At 51.6% G+C, this 15,399-nt stretch overlaps 1 protein-coding gene across 1 annotated transcript; it reads right to left on the bottom strand.

Moving 5' to 3' along the window:
- Positions 1-2,896: 2,896 nt before the first annotated feature.
- On the bottom strand, positions 2,897-10,274 carry LOC130017755 (leukocyte elastase inhibitor-like). Its single transcript, XM_056108515.1, has 6 exons — positions 10,107-10,274; positions 8,601-8,738; positions 7,941-8,058; positions 6,749-6,891; positions 6,450-6,617; positions 2,897-3,384 (listed from the first exon to the last, which is right to left on the bottom strand). The coding sequence occupies exons 1-6, from the start codon at positions 10,272-10,274 to the stop codon at positions 2,980-2,982; spliced, it is 1,140 nt and encodes a 379-aa protein (XP_055964490.1). The 3' UTR covers positions 2,897-2,979.
- Positions 10,275-15,399: the final 5,125 nt, after the last annotated feature.

The following is a 15,399-nucleotide window of genomic DNA, read 5'->3' as shown; positions in this document are numbered from 1 at the left end:
CAGATCCAAGCAGGCTTGGAGATCTCAGCCCTAGGTCCTGCACACCTGGGTTCCTCTGCCAGTTTCTCCATGCGTGAGGCTCATCCGAACGTGTGGAGAGTGGTCTTAGGCACGGCTGTGCCTGGGTCCCGGAGGTCTTCAGCAGCCGGAGCTCTGCTCGCGGCAGCGAGCGAAATTCTCACGCTTGGGAGGGTATTCGCCAAGGTCAGCTTGGACATTCAAAGACGTTCCACAACTGGCTCCACATCTGGTTCCTTTGTTTTTGTTTCTGTAAACATTAAAAGTAAAGTAAAGGCCCTCCCGTTGTCCATCAATTTGCTCGAGCGGGCCCAGTAACGTCTCCATTGGAGATTTTGTTGCTACTGTGTTTGGCATATCGAATACATCACAGGTGGCTTGCCAGGCTCTGCCGTGTGGGCGAGATACTCTCGGTAGCTTGCCGGGCTCTCCGAGAGGGGCAGAGGAATCGAACTTGGGTCGGCCATGTTGGCTGCGTGGAAGGCAAAAGCCCTACCGCTGTGCTATGCATTCAAAAACCATCATTGGTTTTTTGTTTGGCAGGAAACAGACTCTCATGCCAAAGTCAGTGGGTGTAAAGGGCTGAAGGTGCAGAACAAAGGCAACTGAGGCTGTGTTTGGATAGTCGATTTATTGGCAAGGATGGGTGAGAACTACCCCACTAAGGAGGACCCCTGGAAAGCTCTGTACGTGGTTTGCAGCCCCAGGCTCGGAGGAAAGACAGCTGTGCCCTAGAAAAGGGTGCTACTGGGGCATTGTGGCGAATAGAATGAGTGGGGGTCAAAACTTGTGCAGAAACCAGTGGAGTGAGTGTAGCTCTCTCTCTCTCTGCTTGTGAATCTTTCTGCTATGATATTCCTTGGTATCCCGATAAACTATCGTGAGAATAAAGAATGAAAGGGAGGCTTTAAATGAAATGATCAGAAGCTGGAGTGTTGTGATAGAACACATTGAGAACACAGGGCGGAACTTCGGTCGGGATATTTTTTAACCTCCCACCATGACTCAGGGTACTGTCTTTCCACTGAGCAGTTTTGTTATGTTTTTTTTTTTTTTTGCTTTTTGGGTCACACCTGGCGATGCTCAGGGGTTACTCCTGGCTCATGCACTCAGGAATTGCTCCTGGCGGTGCTCAGGGGACCATATGGGATGCTGGGAATCGAACCTGTGTCGGCCACGTTGGCTGAGTGCAAGGCAAACGCTGCCGCAGACTGGCTCGGTCGAAGACCACCAGGCTGAGGGAAAAGCAGGGGAGAAGGTCTGCAGGAAAGCAGGAGATTCGGCGCGATGGACAGACAGACACCAACACAAGAGAAGCTGAGTGCGTCTGCGAATTTATTGAGCCCAGAGTTCCTCTTATTATACAGTTACAGAACAAAGAACCAGGGGTCCTTATCAGACATTACGGTAGTCTCTTCATTAAGTTCCCAAAACCGGTACAGAGGCATCTGCTGCAAATCCTTACATAGGCCTTGCATGTTCAAGGGTGTTTAACCACAATCCAATTTACAGAGTTCTTTATCCTTATCTTTCCCAACACAAGCTCTGCTTCACTTTTTTGACCAGGTCAGTACATTCAAGAGACAGGGAAGGTCATTAGGTTACCAAACTGTGTCTAGCATTATCACTTTAATGAATTAAGGGGGGCACCTGCAGGGGCTGACATCTGCAGTATGCGTGCAGGGGTTTGATGTTCGCAAAAGAGGGCACAGGGGTCCTTGAACATCCCCTCTCTCCCACACGTAGGCCTGCTGTTTCACACTAATGACTGCGTTGTAAGCTGAGGCTGGCACTCTTCCGAGGATAACTTTCAGTGGCCTTGACTGGCTCTGCTTTTGCCTAGCGTCAAAGTGAACTCCGACTTTATTTCAAACCTCTTTTCCATGAGCCAAGGAAACTGACAATAAAGTAATTTAAACTGCAACTCCAGCACCTCTTCTTATAAGTCTTAACCCAGTCTTATATTCCTATATTCCTATTGTCCTAAGACCATGAACTTATTTCCCTACATTCCTGTGGTTAGTGATTATGTTTTCTGCAGTAGTCGATACTTAAGCTAAAAGTAAGACTGGCAGGCAAATATTAAAAGCTCCATTTGGGAGGCTAGAGAACCGCATACCAGAAGGTTCATAGCGCTTGTTAGCTCCAGGCAAACAAAGGGGGCTGCCGGAGGCATAGACCCGTGTGCCGCGAACCTCCCATTCCCAGGAACCTGAGGCCTGCCCAGGTTCCCCCGTAACATGTTGCTACGCGGGCGACACCGTTGACGGCGTGGCAAAACGCCCCACCCGCTGAGCTATCGCTCCAGCCCCTGAGCAGTTCTTTTTAAGTCTCTCTTCAACTCGGAGTGTCTCCATGTCATTATCCCAAAGTTCTACCTGTAAAATAAATCACACAGTTGCTGTATTTTTCCTACCATTGGGAGAAGACAGTGATCCATAAACCCCAAATTTGGTGTCAAGAATTTGGTCTCTTGCTGAACATTTTCATGAACTTAACGCATTCAATGCCATCACTATTTTTTTAATACAAAAAGAGATGGCTGGAGTGATAGCACAGCAGGTAGGGTGTTTGCCTTGCACGCAGCCAACCCAGGTTCGACTCCTCCACCCCTCTTGGAGAGCCAGGCAACCTGTCGATACTATCTCACCCACATGGCAAAGCCTGGCAAGCTCCTCGTGACGTATTCGATCTGCCAAACAGAGTCACAGCAAGTTTCACAATGGAGACGTCACTGGTGCCTGCTCGAGCAAATCGATGAACCACGGGAGGACGGTGCTGTAAAAAAAGATGAAATAGATTTTTGTACCGAAGCCGATGGGTGTCAATCTCAACAGTGTCAAACAAAACATGGAATTAAATTGAGGCCTGAGAAGTCGTTTAATTGGAAAAGATACAAGAAAACTGCCCCTTCGGGAGGACACTTCACCAGGCTGGTACTGGACCTCTGCAGCCCTCTCTCTAGGGGGCGGAGAATCTGCCCAGGAACAGGATGGTGCCAGAGGCCTTGTGACGGATCAGGAAGATGAAGGGGTGGTCACAGACAAAGTATTCCTCCTGCACCAGCATTTGGCCTTTGGCAATGGCCCCCGTGGCCGCAGCTGCCTCAGTGCCCTCCTCATTGACGTCCACGAAGGACTTGTGCGCCATGTTGGAAATGAAAAGGTCGCGGGCCCCCCCAATGCCCGACAGGTCGGCCCTCCTGCTGTCGAAGAGATCGTGCAGCCCCAGGCGGGCCAGGGCCTCGTTGAGGGTGTAGCTCTCCTCCAGCTTGAACTTGGGCAGGTGCACGTTGACTTTCACAACGGGCATGTTCTCGGGCCGGGTCCACTCCATCAGGTTCTCCAAAGTCAGCTGCTCCTCGATCTGGAATTTGAACGGGCAAAGGAAAGAGTTGGAGATCATTTTACCCGTCGAGGAAGCCCCAATTAGATGAAGGGATCTGTACAATCAGTTGCTCTGGGTTCCCTGGGTGTCCAGTGCAGATTTATCTCAGCAAGTGCTGTTGAGACGGCAGCTGCGTTTGCTCCTATCAGAGCTCTGGGTATGGCTCCATGTCAACCACTCATCCCCCATCCAGCCTCATAGTCACCTCCAACCCCCCCATAAACCACTCATCATCCATCCACCTAGTCACCTCCCCACCCACACATCCCAGTGAGGGCCAGGGTGGCCAGCTTACACATCAGATAATGAGCTCATGAGACAAGCAGAAAATGTAAAAGTTTCTTCTGCTCATTTCTCCTGCTCTGTTCTAACTCATGACTGTGGGGGCTGGAGAGATAGCACAACGGGTAGGGCTTTTGCCTTGCATGCGGCCGACCCGGGTTTGATTCCCAGCATCCCAAATGGCCCCCTGAGCACCGCCAGGAGTAACTCCTGAGTGCAGAGCCAGGAGTAAGCCCTGTGCATCGCCAGGAGTGACCCAAAAAGCAAAATAAATAAATAAATAAATAAATAAAACTGACCATGACTGTGTTGTTCTGTGAGCCTTATGAAGCTAAAGTAACTGCCAATAACCCATTAAAAAATAGAAAAAGATCTAGTTTCATGACTGAAAGGAGGGTAATGGTAGTACCAACCTCATCGCTTTCAGTGACTCAAGGCTTATAAAGCACTCGGCACCTCGCAGTGCTCCAGAAGTACCCGCTATTGTCAGGCCCTCGAGGCACAGCCCGTGGGCTGGACGGAACCAGCATCCCGCTGACAATCCTGCTGCAGTCCCTCTAAGGGACTGTCACGTGATCAGAAAAGAGAAGAGAAAGCAAACACAAGGCAAAGAAGAAAGACTCTGATTTTAACTCATCCATTTAGAGCACACGTCGTAAGCCCTCCTGATTTCCAGACTACAAGGTTGAGGAGGGGAGAGAAGAGAAAACCCAAACAGCAAACAGAGACCCCGAAGAAATCTGATGCTTTTTTTCATCAGGTTGGTCAGAGAGGTCACAGCCTTCCAATCACGGGTAGGAGGAATGTCAAATTCATATTAGGAACCAGGCTTCATTCTCGAACCATGGCACCAGCACCACAACCTGCCTGCCTGCCTTGCCCTCCTCTCCCTCTCTATCTCTCTCTCTCCTCTCCATCTCTTTCTCTCCCTCTGTCTCTCCCTCTCTCTCCTTGCCTCTCTGTCTCTCCTCTCTCTCTCTTGATTCAATCCAGGGTCTCACCCCTGCAGAACAAGTGCTCAGCCAGCAGCAGGCCCATGGCTCTATTTCTACAACAGAGCTACTTGAAAGGTCATTCACAGTCTAGGAGCTCAAGCAATACCACAGCAGGTAGAGCATTTGCCTTGTGCTGACCCGGGTTCAATTCCCAGCATCCCATATTGTTCCCTGAGCACCACCAGGAATAATTCCTGAGTGCAGAGCCAGGAGGAACCCCTGTGCATCATTCCGTGTGACCCCCCAAAAAACAAAAATAAAACAAAACAAGGAAAAAAAAACAAGGTCATTCACAGTCTGCTTGCTGATGGACTGAGGTGAGAATGAGCGCAGAGAACAGGGCTTGAGCCTCTAAGAAGAAGCTCCTTCCTGCAACTTTTCAATAGCAACAACCCCATGTTCTGGTCCTCACTGCTCAAGACCCGGGAAAAGAGTCACCATGCCCTGATGGTGACCTGGTGACATTTGGCACAGCCTGTCCAACCTTCCAGCCCACAGCTCCCCACAGCAGCTGAACTCTGAACTTAAGAGGTGTCGTAGGGGCTGATCATGGAAGGACAAAGAATAAGAAAAAGAAGTCAAGTCAGTTAGCTACGATGGGACATGGGACGGCAGATCAGACCGGAAGAGCCACCGGGATAACAATGGGTTTGTCCTTTCAGCCTTGTGGCAGGGAACTTAGTTTATCTTATGTATGAACACAGGTAAACAGTTAAATGTTATGCTTTGTAACTTGGGAGTTGATTGACTCCAATAATATTTACTCCTGGGCATCTGCTCTCTTGACTCAGTTGCCCTTCGTTCCTAGCACCTCAAAAGCAAGGTCCTGACGAGGGACTGAATGGACCCAGGGCAAGCTGTGAGCCACCCTGCCATCAAAATGGGCCAGGCCAAAGCGCCACCGTACTCAACTATAAGTTGAGGGCATAATCATGGACAAATGCTGTCATGATCCAAAAGTAACGACGAGACTAGGAGCCTGCTGGGGTTAGGAAGACTAATTTGGCCTGCGGACGGTGGTAAGACGTCCTCAGGAAGAACCAAACTTTAAGTTGATCTATCTCTTACTGTGCTCATACAGAAAGACACTGCTAGAAATATTAGAAGTAGATTTACTACAACTATTTAAGTGGATTACTAGCTGAGGAAAGAAAAAAGGGGCACACCCTGAATGGGATCCAGGCCTTAAGCAGATCTCCTAGTCATCCAGAGTAATCTCTTTAGATGAGATTTTGTCCTTGAGTTCATCCCCTGGAGGAGCGGTCTTACCTCTCTTTGTTGGTTTGGTAATGTTCAACCAACCTTTGTGTCACCACCTGATGTGATTGCTATGGAAACTAAGTCTGTAGGGGCAGATTCAGAATCCAGAGAGCAGAGTCAGAATCCAGGGGCAGTCAGAATCCAGAGCGAAGGGCTTCAGAGAGACAGAGAGAGAGAGAGAGAGAGAGAGAGAGAGACAGAGACAGAGACAGAGACAGAGAGAGACAGAGACAGAGAGAGAGAGAGATGGGAAGAGACCAGAGGAGAGACTGCAGAGACAGAGTCAGAAATAGAGAGACAGAGCACAGCAGCACGCACGAAAGGAGAGCACAAAGGAGGAGCCATCCCGATCTGGTCCATACACAAGCGGCTCAAGAGCACCAAACACTGGCAGTGAGAAAGAGCTGCCCCGAGAGCCTGCCAACAACATATCATCTTCCCATCCCTCCCCTGCACGCGCGGAAGATATAGTTATTACAACGGAAGCCCGCAGTGAGGCCCTGTCACCTTCTTCAGGCCCGTGGAAGCGTCTTCAATGTCATCGGACAGCAGGATGACCATGCTGAGCTCCTCGCCCTGGTAGGGAAGTTCCAGCACGCGGCACTTCAGGGCCTCGATGTAGCCCAGGGGGAACTTGTTCTTCTGACGCATCATGTTCACGTTTTTGGTGTCTTTCTGTACAGAAGAGAAATCAAGTGCCCCTTAACAGCTGCACTCTCCTGCAGAGCACAGAGTGTCTGGAGAGTCACCAACTCCCCCCACCCCCTCACCCCTCCAGGGTGCAGGGTGCATCCTGACATTCTCACCTTGTTCAGCCTGAAAGGGACTTCCCTGGTGGCCTGCTTTGAGAATTTCTCCTTCCAGTTCCCTTTGAAGTAGATGGCGTTCACCAGCACCAGCTTGGTCTTGCTGTCAACCACCCCTGACGTCAACAATTCCGGAATTTTACCTAAAATGATCAAGTTTTTTTTTTGTGTGTGTGTGTGTGTGTGAAAAACACAGATGAGAATTTAGACTTCGCTATGCCCCTTCAGGGGCACCGACAGCAATGCAAGTACATTCGTTCCATTTCCTTTTCCTTCCACCAGGTACTACATTGGGGAAGAGCAGCTTGTGTCTCCGTGGAATAGGCCAACTCCTGAGGCGCTCAGGGTAACCCGTGGCCCTTTGCACAGGGACAGAGAGCCAGACAGTCTCCTCCTTCTGCAGACTGTGATCCCCAGTCAGCCTGTTTTGTGAACAGTTATCCTTTTCAGGAACACAAACTACTTTTCCACGAGATGTTTTTAATCACTAGTATCAGTTCTTCAACTCCTTCTGGATTATTGGTTTTCCTTTTTTTATGGCTTTTTTGGGATCACATCTGGTGATGCTCATGGGTGACTCCTGGCTCTGCACTCAAGAGTGATCCTGGCAGTGCCAGGGGGACCATATGGGTTGCCGGAGATTAAACCCCGGTCGGCCATGGGCAAGGCAAATGCCCTCCCCGCTGGCCTATCACTCCAGCAGGAAGTTTATTCTGGAGAGAAAGAGAAATATCTACAATGCAGGAGAGTGTCATTCAGAACTCTTGCACCACATAACCGAGCACACATGGCTGGTCTCACGGGCTGTGGATCCTCCGTGAAAGGACGGGGGGCACCGAGTCACCCCCAGCCTAAGACTGACTCCCGTCTACCACGTCTCCTTTCTTAGATGTGATGTTGGGGAAAGAAAAATGTCCAATCCCAGAGACTGGAAATACTGATTCACTATTTGGATTTGTACATTGAACAATGTGGCACCCAATGCATTCCCTCCCCAATTTTTATTTCTTTTTTCCCCCCAATTATTATTTCTTTTACCTACACTCAACATTTCATAATTTGAAAAATATGGTGTGGATGAATGTTGGGGATGGGAAATAGATAGTGTCTTCAGTGACGACGCGTTGAGTTTCCAGTGCAGTGACTCTGCTGTGACTCTGAGGGGAGGGTGGGTGGTTGGTCCCGGTCTCACCTTCTGTCTGCCCTTGGACCCACGCATTGATCTCCTTCCTCGCATCTTCAGCTGCGTGCTGGAAGTCCACACCGGCCAGTTCAGCACTGTATGTTTTTTGAGTCGCATTTAAAAACTCCTGTTTACAAAAAAGAAAAAGAGAAGTAGAAGAAGAAGGAAAGACCGAAATGTCCTGAATATATGGGATGCCATTCAGAAGCAGTTTTCTCGTTCTTTAAATGCCACAAAAATTGTCCTAGGAGATCTAAATGTCACTAAAATATCTTCTACCTATTTATTTTACACGCACACGCACACGCACACACACAGGTACACATCTTCTGTGTAAGTAGAATTCAAAAATGCACAGTTCCCCTGTTTTTTAAAACTTAACCAATTCTTCCCTAAAATCTGACTAAAGTCTTCATCAACACGCAAATGCTGTCACAGCTGAGGAGAGCAGGGGTCAGGGTCACATTCAGAGAGCACTTGGGGTTCCACCCTCCCCTGCAGGACCCTGACATGAACCCCACGAACGGGCAGGGGACAGAGGATCCTAGGCATTAAACTTGCACCATTTTCTAAACACTTCTACAAATCTGAGCTGACTTCTTAGCACGAGTGTGTGGGAAAATCTCCGCACAGCCCCGGGAACTGCAGAACGCAGCTCCAAGTACTCACGGGGAGGAAGTCGTACGTTTTCTCGCCATACAGCCTGTTGGCGAGTTTCAGAATGTAGGAAGCGCCAGGTTTGTTGATATCGGCGTTCAGGCTCTGGAATCTTGCGTGAATCTCCTCCACCTTGTCGAAATGAAGGGCCTGAAATAAAGGACACTCTTTCTGACCTATTTACTTTTTAGTACAATATAACACCCTGCAATTGCTCTCCTCAGATGACATTCAGGGATGGTTCCCCAATAAGCACATTATTATTATTTTTGTCTTAGTTTTGGGGCCAGACCTGGTGGTGCCCAGGGATTACTCCCAGCTCTCAACCCAGGGATCACTCCTTCAGTGCTCAGGGGCCCCATGGGGAGGCAGGATCCTGGGTCTGATTCTGGGCCAATCTCATGCAAGGCGAGCACCTCACCCACCGGACTATCTCTTCAGCCCCCAAACACCTTATTTTCCAAGGAGAACAAATGATAAAGATTATAAAATAGATCGTGTCGTGAAACATGAGAATTCAAACATTAGAAACAGCTTCTGCATCCGTTTTGGTTATAATTGTGATCCCACAAATAGGAGAGTTAGTAAACTAAAGAGTTCTACAAATCTGCCATTTCCGCCCCCCCAAGAAGACCCAAACCAGCAGGCTCTATGCCTTCTGCTCTTAAATGGAATTTGACTCAGACATAAGCAAGGTTCTCAGACATCAGCAATCAGAAATGTTTAGGCAGGGGCACAAGACCTTGGGCTTTCTTTTCATCACTCAAAGAGCAGCAGTAACTCAATGTTGAAAAAACTAAAACTTGTTTTGCCTGAGAATATGGCAAACGTTTACTTTCTGCAAATCCGAGGGAATGTTTGCATAATTGGCCAGTTGGCACCGAAGAAACAGGCTAGCAGCTGAGCCTCCCTGCAAGAGGGAACTGTGAGTGGCAGGAGGGTTCGAGCTTCCATGAAGGTCAGGAGTAGACGCTTCGCAGCAGGAACAAACCCACGACCTGAGCCCAGGGCTGGGCGCCCACAACGGGTGTCAGGGGCGGGCAGGGATTGAGCAGGTTGAGTTCCAGGGACTCTCGTTGCCGCTGCACCTTCCCCAGGCCCAGAGGAAGTGGGGGTCCCCAGACCAGAGCTGCAGTCTGCCCAGCACAGAAGTGCCCCCATCCACTGTGGCTCAGGGACCAAGAGATGATGGGGGGTGGGGGAGGGGGAGGAGGAAGGAGCTGCCTTGCCCGCAGCTGACTCTGGTTCTAACCCTAGCACTGCATTGGGTCCCAGAGCACAGAGCCGGGAGTATGCCCTGAGCACAGAACCGGGAGTGAGCAGATGGTCCTGGCCGGGAGAGCCCTGGGGAGAGCCGTCCTCACGCCTGCCTCAGACACCCGCAGGCCTGCCCTGCCTGGGTGCCCAGTGCTGGCCCCAGCCCGCTGCCAGCCTGCCATGAAGGACCGTCCTGGCCGGGACTGGGACCAGCCCCCCTACCACCCCCCGTGACCCCGACCAGTCACCCCATGGCCTGACCTTGGCCAGCTGCGCCTCGGTGTTGCCACGCGAGCCCAGGAAGACCATGGCCAGCGCCGAGGAGACGCTGAACGGGGAGAAGAAGATGTTGGCGGCGGGGTGGTCCTGGCTCAGGGTGAGGAACAGGTCCAGGGCAAAGAGGGTGTTGGCTGCGATCAGCGGCTCCATGGTCACCGGGCTGGGGACAGAAGAGAGGCATCGGTCCACCCGGCCTGTGAGGCCACCCCCTGCCCACCCCCCATAGCCCCCAGCTCGGCCAGTCCTTCCTGACTGTCAGGGGCTTGGCCAGCACTGCCCGGGGGTCTGCAGGGCAGCTTGGCTGCAGGGGCCCAAAGTCTCCCCCGCAACCCCTTCTAAGGGCCACTGCCACGCCTGGTCCCGCCTGGCCCGGTCAGTGTCCCCAGGGCCTGGAGTGGATCTCAGGGTCCAGGAAACAGGGTCCCTCTGGGCTTGGTCACTGCTGACCGCGACTCGGGCCGCTCCCGCCTTCACTGGCTCCAGCCACCTAGCAAGGCGGAGGCTGCAGCAGGAGGGTCCGCGCCTGCTGGGAAGGGACAAGCCCAGCCTGGACCCCAGGGCGCAGAGACCACAGTCAGGGCGGGGTTTCCCCGACCCCCAGGCTGCGCACTGAGGGGCCAGATGCAGGGCTGTCCCCGCGCCCCGCCCAGCCCCTGGCCCCTGGGCTCTACCTGCTTCTCTGCAGGGTTTGTGGTCCGGCCCCCTTATAGAGGGAGGACAAGGGAGGGACTGGGCGGGCCCGGCGTGGACTCCCAGCAGGGCAGCACTTCCTGGAAGGCGGGGCAGGAGGTGGGCACTGGGCGGGACCGGCGCACCAGGGCCAGGGCGGGGAAGGTGGGCACCAGGGGACGCACACGCACAGGGTCTGGCGGGGCAGGTGGGGACCATCCAGGGAACCGCACCCAGGCCCCCCGCACCCAGGCCCCCCGCGCGGCCCCTCGCCTCCGCCTTCCCAGCTCTGCAACCCGCCAGCTCTTTCCCAGGACACCTGGTGACCGGCGGGGCATCTGCTCACCACTGTGGGGCCAAAGGCCCTTCTGGACTCTTGTCTGCGCTCCCGATGCGGAGTTGGTTCACTGCATCTGCTTGCGCTGGCGAGGAAGCTCGCTGGCACCGGGAAATGACGGCACTAGCTGACCCAGAACCGGTTCCCAATCCCAGGACCAATCACTGTCTTGCAGAGGAATCCAAGGGTCTCTCCAGCGCGCAGCAGCACAGGGGTCCCTCCCCGCCAGCACTTCCTGCAGAGTCCAGCCTCCCGGGGAGAAATGGGCAGCGGCCACTTGCGGTCCTCCCCGGACCCGCACCTCTAAGGCTCTCAGAGAGGGATAGAATGGGCTGGCCTCACCGAATGAGAAGGGCCCACCCAGTACCCAGTGGTGACAGCACGTTTGCCCCTTTGGACTTCAGCGATTCATCTACCTCAGTCCCCAGTGTGCGCTCACCTTTTAAGCTTGTAATACTGAAGTTTATTGGGGAAAGAAGTTTGCACAGGGCCAAGAAGGGAACTTAGCTCAGTCATCTGTGGTATTGGGGTAAAAGGATGAGGAAATGCAGGATATAAAGTGTGTGGGGGGAGGGGCACCTAGATTATTCCAGACAATAGATTCTTGAGAACAAGGGAAGGACAGAAATCAAGGGGGACATAGGGGACGGAGACAGGACCAGAGTCCCAGGAACTTGGAGGGACGAGGTCGTCTATGCCTGCACTAAACCACAGGGCCAAGGGCTCCCCAGGAAGCCCCTGCCTGACCCCCAACAGAGGGGGCTCTCACAATGCCACCCTCCCTATCAGCATGGAAATTCAGGGGGGACCCAGCCTGGCCTATCCAAGGGGCTCTCACACATCCCCCCTCGTTGCCAAAAGCAGGAGACCCCAGGAGAGACCCAGGCTGGCTGGCCTGATGGGGCTCCACCTGCCCCTAGTGGACGCCCATGGGGGACTCCAGGAGGAACCCCTTCCTGGCCCACAGCAGTGGGCCACTAGGGTCTCACCCACATCCAACTGCACTCTCAAACACCAGCACGGGACCCCAGGGGGTACCCTGGCCTGGCTGGCATGAGGGGACTCTCCCCCACTCACCCTCGTGGACGACAGTGGGGGACCTGCCTGCCAGGCACAAGAGGCTCCTCTACGTCTCCCCCTCATGGACTCCAACAGGTGGCCGCAAAGGGTAACCCCAGCTGGCTATCAAGTGTGGGCTCTCCAAAACCAACCAATTGTGGATCCCTGGAGTGTATTGATCACACACAGACGCCAGTAACGTCTCTATTTGTCCCTGTCGCGTGCTAGTGTAGCCCAATGGCATCTGTTCGCTCTGGGAAAATGAAGAGCCTCAAACCGATCATTCATGATCTTGATGAAGAAGTCTGACCATCTGGTAGGTGGGCGGCCACGCGGTCTCTTGACATCCCGTGGAATCCAGTCGGTAACAGCTCTAGTCCAGCGGTCGTCTCTAAATCTCATTACGTGACCAGCCCATCTGATTTTCGACACCTTGGCAAACGAGACACCCTCCCTGATTTTTGATCGTCGACAGATGTCGGAACTCCGGATTTTTTCTCTCATTTGAGTGAAACGTGATATTACAAGCATAGCTCTTTCTAGTCTTCTTTGGGAGACCTGAATAGCGTTCTCATCTTGTTTGCGTAGGGCCCAGGTCTCTGAGGCATATGTAAATGCAGGAAGAACAGTGGAATCAAAGAGATGTGCCCGGAGCCGGAGGTTCTTCGTCCTCTTAGCTATTTCTTCGACGTTCTTAAAGGTGTTCCAAGCCGCTCTCTTCCTCCTACGCAGCTCAGATGCCAGGTCATTTGTCATGTTGACCTCTCGACCCAGGTACACGTAGCTGTTGCATTCGGAGATGGTCGTTCCGTTGAGAGCGAATGGGGCATCAGAAAGGAGGCTGTTTCTCATAAACATTGTCTTCGTAAGATTCAGCTGTAGTCCTACCTTCCCACACTCACGGTCAAAGTCGGCCAGCATTTGTGCCGCTTGGCTGATGTTTGGTGTTATTAAAACAATGTCATCAGCAAAGCAGAGGTGGTGTAGTTGCTGACCATCTATCTTCACTCCCATTCCTTCCCATTCCAGTTGTCGAATGATGTTCTCGAGGGTGACACTGAAGAGTTTCGGTGAAATGGTATCACCCTGCCGCACCCCTCTCTTGACATCAACGATCACTTCTTTGTAGAATGCTGAGATCCTGGTAGTGAATCCATAATACAGCTCACAGAGGATCCTGATGTATTGGGCTTGAATGCCCTGATTGGCTAGGGCTTCAAGGACCACTTCCTTCTCAACAGAATCAAAGGCCTTCAATGACCAACAAAAGGAGCCAAAATCATGCAGGAAGAAAGAAATCAGAAAACTTAGAGCCAAAATAGTCAGGCTAGATAGCTGGAGTGATAGCACATCAGGTAGGGCATTTGTCTTGCAAGCGGTTGACCCGGGTTCAATTCCCAGCATCCCATATGGTCCCCCGAACACCGCCTGGAGTAATTCCTGAGTGCATGAACCAGAAGTAACCCCTGTGCATCGCCAGGGGCAATCCAAAAAGAAAAAAAAATCATCGAGCTGGATTCCCAAAAAAAGTCTAAAGATCCACCCCAAAAAAAATCAATGGAACCAAGAGCTGCTTCTTTGAAAAAATAAATATGATTGATAAATCACTAGCGAGACTCACAAAGAAAGAGACACACAGAGAGAAAACCCTAATAACCCAACCAGAAATGACAAGGGGGACATCAAAACAGAATCCTGTGTATTCAAAAACTAAATGTGATGCCCCAGAGCACTCTCACTACCTGCATTAGGTGGTCTCGGGCCACTTCCCTCACCCCTGGATGGCTGATGGTGATGGGCGGACAGAGGAGAAAACAAGGGCCAGGTTGGTTGGTGATCGCTTGATTCCAGTCTCCCTCTGCGTCCTTCCAGTCTCACCCACTCCCATATTCCTCCTCCTCCCCATCTTATCCCTCTCCCGGTGCCCACTCTTACAGCCTTAGTTATATCCCCAAATTATGAGGGGTGGGGGTAGCAGTTACACATAGGTGGGGTTATTCGATCAACAGATGTCAAGTTCTTCCGTCAGGGGAAGCTTCTTCTAGGACAAATTCTCATCCAGCAAGATGACCCACCTACAGGTGAACATAAGGAAAAGAGAAAAGCAGAATTTCACTTACAAACGCGGAATTCAGAGTCCTTAGAAGATCTGACCTTACAAGTCACAGTCTGATTTTCAGATCTAGGGGATTAACAGGTGGCGGGGGGGGGGGGGGGGGGGGGAGCCACAGAGCAGAGGTCAAAGATAAACACTGTGATGGGTGTAACCCAATTAACCTAAACCCCTTGCTGCAGAGGAGAAAGGACAAACCAGAGTTATCCTATACGTCCCCCATTCTGCTCACAGAAACACAAAAATTGGAAATAGAAAGAGGGACAATTCCAGTCACAAAACAGTCTCACTTGTTGCTCTGAAACTTCAAACCGCCCCTAAGCCTGGAGCAGTCTCATTGTAAAGTGTCCCATGGTCCTGCCCTGTATGTGTTGACGAATGACAGTCAAGTTAGTCATGTTTTGAAGAAATCGTGTCTGGATCAAAGTTTGGAGAGTTGTTCCGGCAACAGTTGCAGTAGTGGTCACAGTAATGAGTCCCAGGGAAGAAGCTATTAGGAATCTGATGAACTTCTGGGAGAACTGGAGCAGGCCAGGAGCACTGGAGCAGGACCATCACAACTTCTGTCGGGAGTCTCTCAGCAGGGGAATGCAGCCATTCTCTGGTCAGCTTCACTGGCAGCCATAGGTGTGAGACCTAGCTTATGTTTGAGGAAAGACAATTTTTTTAAGTTATCAGAGATTTTGAGCATTGGGGTTTGGTCCATGTCCAGACCTGGGGGCAGAGAAAGAGACAGAGAAAGAGAAAGAGGGGGTGCTCTGGCACAAAGGGATATCCCAGAGAAATCGAAAGGTGTTCCTATTAAAAGCCATCCCTTCATCCTTCAGGAACTGAGGCACCTGTGAATTCATTCCAAGGAGAGAGGAAAAGTAAGGAATTATTAATCCAAACAATTATTAATTATTAATCCTGGCATTGTCCAATCCACCACCTGTGAAGAAAGGGTTTATGGAATGTTCTTAACGTGACCTCGGGATATGTGAAAGGAGCCAGAGGCCTTTTCTGCAGGTCCTCTGATGCTGGCTCCCTGATTTCCCTGCGACTTCCAACTGAAATCAATTTGACGATGACTTGGAACTGGAGTTGGGAGTGTTTTG

The sequence above is a fragment of the Sorex fumeus genome, unplaced genomic scaffold, assembly GCF_029834395.1.
Source record: "Sorex fumeus unplaced genomic scaffold, SorFum_2.1 ptg000218l, whole genome shotgun sequence".
In the NCBI taxonomy this organism is placed as follows: Eukaryota; Metazoa; Chordata; class Mammalia; order Eulipotyphla; family Soricidae; genus Sorex; species Sorex fumeus.
This window is presented reverse-complemented; position numbering and strand designations above follow the sequence as displayed.